General features: G+C 39.6%; 1 protein-coding gene across 1 annotated transcript in view; it reads left to right on the top strand.

The window, feature by feature from the left end:
* MROH2B (maestro heat-like repeat family member 2B) overlaps positions 1-10,383 on the top strand; it is a 142,460-nt gene extending 132,077 nt beyond the window's left edge. Inside the window, exons 38-42 of the mRNA XM_006889584.1 lie at positions 7,566-7,721; positions 8,087-8,221; positions 8,656-8,758; positions 9,753-9,818; positions 10,277-10,383. Of these exons, the coding sequence (XP_006889646.1) occupies positions 7,566-7,721; positions 8,087-8,221; positions 8,656-8,758; positions 9,753-9,818; positions 10,277-10,383 (567 nt within the window). The remainder of the gene's footprint in view (positions 1-7,565; positions 7,722-8,086; positions 8,222-8,655; positions 8,759-9,752; positions 9,819-10,276) is intronic.
* Positions 10,384-10,838: the final 455 nt, after the last annotated feature.

Below are 10,838 nucleotides of genomic sequence, written 5' to 3'. Positions count from 1 at the left end.
GACGGCACATAACAACAACAACAACAACAACAATCTGGTCTTCAGTCTGTCTTTGTAAATAAAGTTTTCTTAGAACCTGGCCATGCTCATAATGCATATTTGAAGCTCCCCAATTAAAACAAGCTTGGAAGCAGGACTGGCATCCACTTCCAAAATTGCTTGCCTCTGGAAACCCTATAAGCTTGGAGAAACAATGAATGTTGTACACGTGTTCAGGTCTTTCTTTCATAGGGTCTCTACGAATTGTCTACGACTGGATGGCACTTAACAACAACAACAGCTCCATACTACATCAACAGTGTTTTATAAGTTGCTACTTGCCAGGAGGGACTAGTCCTTGGTGTAGAAGTACATCATGCTTGGAAAGGTGGAGGGACAGGGCAAGAGAGGAAGAGCCTGGATAAGATGGATTGACTCAGTAATGCGGGTAATGATGGTAGGTGTGTCACAGATAATGAAATTGGCTCTGGACAGAGCAACATCAGGATTGTACAGAGGGTCGCTATGAATCAGAGTCTACAGCGCATAATAACAACTATGACCATATTACTTGCAAAGTCTAAAATACTTATTCTTTGACCATTTCAAGAATATATTTGTCAATCCTTTATCTAGTCCATAACCTTAACATATTAAAAAAAAATATAAAAAGGTCATCCAGCAATTCTAAGAAAAACAGGGCCATTTTTCCTTTAAATCTTCCAGAAAACAAGATGTTTGGTTTTGTTTTGTTTTTTTTTTTAGTATTTTTCTTGTTCACTATCATCAGTATGCCAGGGCTTTTGTTTAATTTTTTTCAAATCTTTAAGTATTTAAGACATCCTCAAAATTACTTTTTATGTCTCACTGAAATACATTATTTTGTAATCTGAACTCTTCCTTCATGTTTGGTTGTTGAAGGAAATAGAAAACTCCCAGTTGCCCTTTCTAGTACATCCTTCATAATCACTAAGGCTTTATTACATTACCTATTTACCTTCTAGTCTCCAGACTTAGAAGTCTTCGTTTCCTTCATTACTCCCTATAAACCTAATTTTTCAGCTCTTTAAATATTTTACAGGCCAGTGACTTACTTGGATTTCTAAATAAGGTCTGAGTAGTATTGAATACAGTATAAACCGGATAAACAGGGGCGGGGGGGGGAAGAACCTCTCAATTACAACCTTATCATTCTAGTATTTTATTTTTGGGTTTATTAAACCCTTTTTTCCTAATAATTTACTATTTTGAGCTATAGGTTTAAGTTTGTATTAGATTCTCTAATCTAATGTCATTTTCTGAGTACAGCTTAAGTTTTTAGCAATTCCTTGTCAAGGTACTGTTCCAGCCATTTTTCATAATCTTCAGCAAGAATTTGCTTCTGTGTGATTTTTAATACTGTTTGATAATTTCTGTACTCTAGAACGAATATGGATATCTCCCAGTCAGTTGGCCAGATAGCTGTCTTCCAAATTTTATGGCCCAGACTGAAGAGTACTTCCAGGGCTACATCTGTTTGCTGAAACACCTCAGTTCTTAGACCCTTATTTTCGCCTATGTCCTTAGTGCTGTTTGGACTTCTCTCTTCAGTACCACTGGTTCTTGATCATATACTACTTCCTGAAATGACTCAGTATCAACCAATTATTTTGGCAGTTTCTTTGTGTATTTCTTTCATATGCTTTTTTGGGTTTTGTTTTTACCTTTTTATTTCACATTGGTTTGCATACATAATTCGTATACACTTTCCTTAATTCACACTGTGTTTCATACAATCATTCCTATATATTGTGCATTGTTATTTTTTGGAGTGTTTTTTTTTTAAATAAAATTTTTATTTTATACCAGTTTATTTACAAAGTTCGCATACGTTGTTTTTCCACATTCAATCTTTCCCATTTTTCTTTACCCATCCCTCCCTCCATCCATCAAATTATTGTGCTACCCTATGATTAATTTTCCCCATCCTCCCCCCTGCCGCCTATCCTCACCCCTCTGCTCCCACCTTGAATCCTCATACTCATTCTACAATAATGATCTTAACACAGTATTTGTCCTCATGGGATGGAGTTAGTTCACTTAGCATAATGCTCTCCAGTCCCTCCCAAGTCAGGTAGCGATTAACAAAAGCATTGCTCCTGCATGCTGTGTAGTATTCCATCAAATGAATGTACCATAATTTCTCAATCTATTCTATAGTAGTTGGACATTTGGCCTGTTTCCATGTTCTTGCAATGGTGAAAAACACTGCTATCATCCATATACTTTTGATGCTTCTTGAATCATTCAATATTTTTCCCATAGAATCTTTCAGTATTGCAAACTTAAGGCTTGAATTTGTTCTTCAGTTCTTCTATTTTGGTTTTCTAACTCCAAGTGTCTACACATTTCATATTAAACTTTGCTTAGTATTCTTGAGCTGCCCTTTGAAATCTTCTGTTTAGTTGTTGATTTCATCATTTCTGACGTTTGCTTTGGCTTCTCGATATTCAAGAGGAAGTTTCAGAGTCTCTTCTTTGAAATGACTTTTTGCTTTCTTCATGAATGATGTCCTTGGTGCATTCCATAACTCATGTGGTCTTCAGTCATTAGAGTTCAGAGTATCAATCTATTCTTGAGATAGGTTTCAAATTCAATTAGGGTCAACTCAAAGTCCTATTTTGGTTCTCATGAGCTTGTTTTCACTCTCTTCAGCTTCAGTTTGGATTTGGTCATCAGTAATTGATGGCTTATTCCACAGTCAGTCCGTGGCCTTGACCACTTCTTTGCACAGATACAGTCCATCTATTTCATTCACGTGACATCCATGTGCATAGTTGCCATTTAGGTTTTTCAGAAAAGGCTTTTTCAATAAATGCAATTATTAAGCCCATCATTTGCTAAATTGTACAGAATTCTAGCGTGCAATCCTCAGCTTCAATTATGTCACTATGACTATGTTTTCCAACTACCAGCTCTTATTTGTTTCTCACTTTTACATTCTAGATATCATTATTAATGCAACTTGATTGCATGTTGTATCCATTTCAGACTTCAGAAATCCATAGAGGAGCTCTGGTGGCCTAGTGGCAAGAAGCTGCAACTACAATCCCAGAGGCCCACGGTTCAAATCCACCAGATGCTTTCCCAGGGAAGGAGGGACAATCTCCTCCTGTACCAGTCACATCTGATTTGACGGTACACTCACACAAAAATAATAAAATAAAAAAAAATAAATCCATAGAAACCCTTAATTTCTTCATGTTTGACTTTACTGATCGATGATATTTAAATAAATGTTATATTAACAGCTCCGTCTTCTATATGTAGAGGTATTATCCTATCCCTTCCAGCACTTTTCTTCAGAATAGATCTTGAAATGTTCTTTTTTTTAATTTTATTTCCTTATTTTTTGTGTGTGTACCATCAAATTGGATTTGCCTGGTACAGGAAGAGATTGCCCCTCCTTCTCCAGCAGAGCATCTGGTGGATTTGAACCTCATACCTTTGGGATTGCAGTGCAGCATCTTGCCACTAGGCCACCAGAGCTCCCTGAAATGTTCTTTTTGATAACGAATGTGACACCATTCCACCTGAGTTTGTCACTGTCAGCAAAGAGATCATATAATTGCCTGATTCAAAATTGCCAATACCAATCCATCTCAATAATGCCTAGGCTATTGATGTTTACATATTCCATTTCATTTTTCACAAGTTCCAATTTTCTAGATTCACATGTCTTGTATTACTCGTTCCAGTTTTGAGTACATGTTTTCAGGTGTCTCTCATTTTGAGGCTTGTCGCAAAAGCAAATGAAGGCCCTTCACTGGGGGGAAGCTTTACTACATCCATGTCATAAAGGTAGACTCTCATTTGAGGAGGCAGCTCTTCCCCAGTCGCATTTTGAGTGTCTTTGAAGCTGAGGGGCTCATCTCCTGATGCTGTATTAGACGATGTTCCACTGATACTCATAGGGTTTCTGAGGACTTGTTATTTCAGAAGTTAGATAGCCAGTCCTGCTCCTTAGTTTGTCTTGGTCTGGAAGCTCCATTGAAACTTGTCTACCTTAAGTGGTCCTACTAGTATTTAAGCAACTCATGCATAGCTTTCAGCAGCACAGTAACTAGCAAACCATCACAATACAATGAACTGACAGAGAAATGATGGTTTGGAACTGACATTCCAGTAAATCATATGTTTACCTAATAATAATACTGTGTACAAGATAATGTTTCTCAATGTTACTGCAGGGGGAGAAAAAAAAACAAACCCCAACTAAAGTCTTCCTGGTTGTTAGAATAAATGTTTATCATTCCTTATAGATAACAAGCCCATCATGTTTACATAGAAGTTTGACAAATCTCAGGCTTCAGTAATGGCATGTTTTTATTCTTTATTTCTGTCTTTCTGCAAATATATTTAACTACAGTCTATAATAATTTATCCCCATTTCTTTTCCCTGATTATGCAAATAGTTTTATAATATCCAGGGCTTTTATGTCATTTTTATTAATCTTTAATAATTTTAGACATTTGAAGTGCCTCTTTCTGCTTTCTCACAATGTCAATTGGTTGATGTGTTCTGAATCTACTTTAAAGAATTTTTAAGTAAGTGCCTTAAAAAATCATAATAACTGAGTGGTCTTTCTAACGTCTTAGTATTTTACTATTGGTTTTCTTTCTCTTTGTAAAAAGAGCTTTCAAAAATGTGTTTTGATTTTATTCTAATTATATTTAAAGAATCTGTTTCAATTTCTGTTCTCCTTATAACAGGTCACATTTCATTTATTCATTTCACATGCCTGACATTTTCCTACAAGCTATCGGTATTTATACTGGAAGATCTGTAGCCATCTCCTCTTTCACAGAATTTTTATTTATGTGCCTCTCTCTTACACTTTGGGAGCTCTGGTGGCCTAACCCACAGGGAGTTGCATTCCTAGCCCAAAGGCTCTGCTTCTCTGTTCATTTAAATTCACCAGGGGCTCCTCAGGAGAAAAATGAGCAATCTACCTCCCCCCCGCCCCACAATGTGCTTTACAGCCTCAGAAACTCAGGGGAGAGTCAGCTCAGCTGTGAGTCGGTGCTGAATCTTCAGAAATGACTTTGAGTCCTGTGTGCTTCATTTTGCCATGAAAAGTTATTCTTCTGTTATTTCCCTGCAACTCCTTGTATTAGTTTATGGGAGTGCTTTTTCTTGGCCTTTGTTCATTGCCTGTCTAAACTGTGATTTGCTATTTGGTACTACTTTATCATTTCACCTTCTTACCGATATTTTCTAGGCATGGAGAGAGGCAGACTTCCAGAAAATTTACTTAACTTCATTTTCCTTCTTGGTTGCAACTCTAAATCATAACAGCAAAATATCTGAATAGAAGGTCATCTTACCCTTTGGTTCTTAAAATCATGGTCAGTCATTCTGGAGAGCAAGCCAAAAAATATTGTAATCTTTCATACTAAAGATTAGGGCAAGACATTTGTTTGATTAACCACATTCTGACCCAAGGTCTAAATTCTTGAGTTTCCTGAAAGTCCTTTAGAAAGTATTTGGGATCTTGGCGAAGTCCTAGTGCTTGGACAATTTTGATTTGTGGTTGTTGTTATCAGTTGTCAGGTCGACTCTGACTCATGCAATCCTTTATCCTCATAATCATTAGTATGCTCAAGCCCATTATTGCTGCCACTGTGTGTTTTGAGTGCCTTCCAACCTATGGTCTTATCTTCCAGCTGTCCTTTAGACAGTTTTTGTTGTCATTGCTCTTGTTGTTAGACTTTCTGAGCCATAAGATAATTGGGTTTTATGAAGTAAGACTCCATAAGCCTTCTGACTGATCTTTGTTAATCTGGAAACTCAATTTAAATCTATTGTAAAAAACAATGTGGCCAGTACCGAAGCTGCCAAGTCTGGTCTCTGCTAACTCCACAAGGGGAATAGTTCCCATCAACAGCATCCAGAACATAAAACCAATCCCTTTAGGTCACTTATGCCTCCATGCTCCCCACACCTACTTCCTAGTTCTGTTCTAACACTATCTTTTCCTCGGTTCTTATTGCTCTATCTTTAGCCTGCCAATCTGTTGCAATGGCCACACTAAAACTCATAGACCACTATGCAGCATGCAGGAACAATGATTTTGTAAATCACTACCTAACTTGGGAGGAACTGGAGAGTATTATGCTAAGTGAACTAACTCAGTCCTATAAGGACAAATACTGTGGAAGACCATTATTTTAGAAATAGGCTATTAGTAAAATGTGTATGAGGATCTAAGAAAGGGAGGGGAGAAACACAGAGTGGAGGATGAGTGGGTGGCATAATCATAGAGTTACACAATTTGATGGGTGGAGGGAGGGATGGGTTAAGGAAATGGAAAAGATCTGATGTGAAAAACAGTGTATACAAATTTTGTAAGTAAACCACTATAAAATAGAATTTAAAAAAAAAAACCACAACAAGAAACGTCATAGACCATACTCACAATTATGGGGTTTATTAAGGAAAACAAGAAATTACAATTGAGGCAGAAAACAAGACACAATTCTTCTGTTTAGACAGCTTCTTAAGCATGCTTACAGGCCCTTTGACCTTCAGTATTAGGCTGTGGGTCAGTGTTACCCAGTTCTTTTTGTCCTGCCGATTATGGAGTCTCCCTTCCCTTTTCCCTAGTCCTTCACTAAGCTTGGGGAAAGGTCATCAGCTCTGGCTCTGTGCGGCAGCAGTTTCCATTCAGTTCTGTCTCACACTGGCCTCTGGTTCTATGCTGCTGCTACTGCTGCTGCTGTTACTACTACTTCTATTTCTCTCATCTAGGTTCCACTCTGACTTTTGCAAGAATTTCTGTTACAAATGAACATGCGCTAAACTCTCCAGTTCTTCTTTCATGCTGGTAGTGAGATTCCCCTCATCTGCAGATAAACATGCTCAAATTAAGCCCAGAAGAATGGGAAAACTGATCAAAACACCTTGTTTGCATGTTCCCACCCAAAAGGTGCTATTCTCTCCATTTTCATCATTAGCATAGTGGCACGCAGCCATGTACTGAAAAGCAAAGCCAAACTGCTACAAAAGCCATTCTGAGTAATTCATTTACTTCACCACACCTGTCCATCAAGGGTAACTCTGCTGGTATCTGAAATATCCATAACCTGGTCTCCAGGGTAATAATAACATATGAACTACCACCACAGAATAAACTAGGAGACAAGTAGTAGCACTGTAAAGACTACATAACTCAAGGCCAGTGATGCAACCTGGCTATTTAGCATAAAACATTACATAAGCAGGAACCCTCCCTGGCTTGCTGCTGCCATCATCTTATCTTTATTATTCTTGGGGTCACGCTTCTTTACTAACTACTCAAAGGCATAATCCAGTCTCCACCTCTACCTTACCACTTAACCCCATGTCCATAGCTATTCAAACTCAGAGGACTGTGAGGAGAGAATTTCTGGAAAAGACAGTGTCATTTGAGACAATCAGTGACAAGAGATAATAAAAATGCACAGTTCCAAGCTCATTTTGCTGAAGAGAGGCAGAAAGGAGGACAGGTGGGCAGAGGGTAACCAGTGGGGGGACCTTCAGTCATGGGATGCGTTTGTTGGCACAGGAGCAGGACGATGTGAGGCTGACTGCCTTCTGCTTGTTTGAGAACATGGCATCACTAAGTGGAAGAAGGTGGAAGGTGTTTTTTGCTGAAGAGATTAAAAAGAGCATGATTTCATTCCTTCTCCACCTCTGGGATCCCAACCCCAAAATTGCAAGTGTAAGTAACCCAGCACATGTACCTGCCTCTCTGTCTCACCTCCTCTCCTTTATAACTGAGAAGTCCTAGCAAGTCTGGTCAAGCTGTAACTGAGAGGCCAGTGTTTAATTACAAAATAATAATAATAATAATTTAATTACCTACTCTGAATTGAACCAGAAAACCACTTCTCTAACTGTAGATCCTTTCATGCGGTATTTTTTGGGCTTGCTCTGCCATTCTTGAGTCTGAGATAGTGCCATGAATGTTTGGTTACAAGGATCCTTTCAACTACTGACTTTAAAGACACCTGTTTTCAGCATCTTCTTTTCCCTTCTGTATATCCTAGGTTGGCTGACAGTGACACTGAAATTTCTGTTTTCCAGGCTTGCCGTGATGTCTTGATCACCTGCATTCCTTTTCTGGGTCTCCAGGAAATCTATGGAGTATTAGACCATCTACTCGATGGCCAAGAGTTTCCAAGGGCCAGGGATTTCTATAGGCAATTCTGTGTGAAACTGGTGAGTGTGAAATAGATGATTCCACCAGGAGAGGAAGGACAAAGGACAAGGGCCAGTCAAATCACAGCAGAACAAATAATATCAACAGGAAATCTCTGAACAGAGCCACAATAGTCTTAGAAGAACAGCAATGATTCCTGATATTCCACCATAACACTCTCTGCTCTTTTCCCAAGTCCCGAGTTAGGAACTGTTCTCCTACATTCCTGAAACTCACGATCAGGCTCTTAAACCCCAAAGCCTTCTTGTTTAAATTAAGGGCATTAATTAAATAGGGGAGGGGGGAAGCCATAAAAGAATTCTGACTAAAATAATTCATGGCTGTGTAAGTGCCCACTGGCTAATAGAGCTCCATTCTGCAGGCCCTACGGGATGCTCAGTTTCATAAAAGTCCACTTTTCAGCGGCCCTTTTTAAAATCCATGTCTCTTCCAGGCAAAGAAATACCAGGACATTCTCTGGATCCTCCACACACACTCATTCACCTTCTTCACCAGCAGCTGGGAGGTGATCAGGGGTGCGGTCGTCAAGCTCACAGGTACACATCCTCATTCCTTACTCAGCCATGTCCTGTCTTTCTCATGTGCATTGGATTTGATGGGAAGCTCCCTCATTGCAAACACCAGTAAGACAGAGACAAAATGAAAGAAAGGCAAGGCAGAAATTCATTATATATCTCGCAACATCTTTCCTTAATGGAGCCTGTTGTTGTTTTGTTGTGTTGTGGTGTTTTTTTTCCCAAAGTGAAAATGCATCACCTCTTCTGACTCTGCCACCCTCTCCTCCAATCAGATCATTCTCTACAATAGGTCTTGCATGCTCCTTCCAGTCTTATATGTTTACTACAAGCCTGTTGCTTCTGCTCAACAGCTCCCTTCTCCTTATCCCTTTACATAAACCACATTCAGTCTTCAAAGCTGAATCCATGCTAAGAGCTTCAGCAGCAACATGATACAAGTGGAAAGCATGCTGGTGGGGTCAGGAGGTGGTGGGAGACCAGCAGACCTTGGCCCTTCTATGTCACTCCAGACAATGCCCTATGTATCCCATCTAACCAATTTATAAAAGCAGAAAATAACAGTCTTTGAAGTTACTTCGATTCTGATGATATTCTAATTCTTGACACCTGTTTAAACTAATCTTCATTTAGTGAGTAGGCCCATTCATTTGCTTGGCCCCTTTGGAGATGGAGTTAAAAAGTTAAAGTTGTGTTTTTCTCTGGGTCAAAAATCAGACTTTGTAAACTTTGAAGACAGTATCCCTTACACTTCCTCGCAATATACCCAAGAAATTCTGAGAACAGTTGGCATGTGCAGGGAGGTCATTGTGTGAGTTTTCTCAGTCTTATGACCACTTCCAGACATGGCATTTAAGACCTGATAGAGGTCATCCTGACATCATCTTGGGAGAAGTCAATTGCTTATCTTCTAAAGGGCATCTATCTTCTGACCCGGTACAAAATCAAACCTGATCTACTTTTCATGGCCTCATTACCAAACACATATCTTTTTTTTCCCTCCTATTGACTTTAGACGCCATTGTTCTCAATTTGACCACTCAGTATGTGGAGCTGTTAGACAAAGATGAGCTGACTACACGTGAGTGTCCACCTTGAGTCCTCTCTAGTTTATTGTTACATCCTAGGGAAAGAGAAAACGAATTCTGCTCCAAGTTTCACACTAGCCTCAAAAGTCTTAGTACCTGATTATTATCTCCCCAACTCCCTAGAAACTGAGATTTCTGGAGAGTGAAAGGCATTTCTCAACTCCACCATTTAGAAGTATCATACCCAGCAAACTATGATCTCCTGATTATCTGTAAACCCATTGATCATAAGATAAAGGTCTTCTCTTCCCTAATTTCAACATTAAAGTGGTTTTCCAACCACAGGCTAAATGTAAACATTAGGGACTGGGCTTGTCAGGGGCTGGCCCTCAATGGTGAGTCATATGTATGTAGGTTGATTCTTGACCTGTGTTACTCTACTTCCTGGACTCTGAATTTTATTATTCACAGAATTTTGCTTTCCCCACCCACCCACCCACCCTCGTTTCAGGGCTCCAAGCACTCCGCCGAGACCCTTGTATCAGTGTCCAGAGAGCAGCTGAAGCGGCCTTGCAGACCCTCCTGAAAAGGTGTAAAGAGATAAGCACGACTCCATAAACCATCAGGAAATAAACTGTTGGGCTTTTCTCTAAAACTGGCCTCTGTCTTCATCCAACAACTCCCACATTTTTCAGCATCTTGAGTAAAGAATTGATACCTAATATGGGAGTCATCAAAGGGTGGTGCATTTCTTACTCTACAGTATTTCCCAGCGGCTCCCATTCTCGAACACTCTCACGAAGTCAGAACCAACTCACAGCTGACCACTACCCAGCTGGCTTTACAAGGTTGCAGCACGCATGAGAAGAGATTGCCCATCTTTCCCCCATAGAGCCACCGGTGGGTTCCAACCACCAAGAGTCACCGTCTTGGGGTTTGCATGCCTCTCCCTATAGGCTGTGCTAGCAGAGCTAGTCCTAGGTAGCTTCCAGGAGTACAAATAAACTCCACAATGCACTTCAAGGATAACATGTGACTGCAGTGATCACCAGATGACCTTAAATGAGTCTTAA

Source organism: Elephantulus edwardii, unplaced genomic scaffold (genome assembly GCF_000299155.1).
Source record: "Elephantulus edwardii isolate Elephantulus edwardi_28Jun2011 unplaced genomic scaffold, EleEdw1.0 scaffold00079, whole genome shotgun sequence".
Classification (NCBI taxonomy): domain Eukaryota; kingdom Metazoa; phylum Chordata; class Mammalia; order Macroscelidea; family Macroscelididae; genus Elephantulus; species Elephantulus edwardii.
Note: the sequence above shows the minus strand (reverse complement) of the source record. Positions and strands in the feature narration are given on the sequence as shown.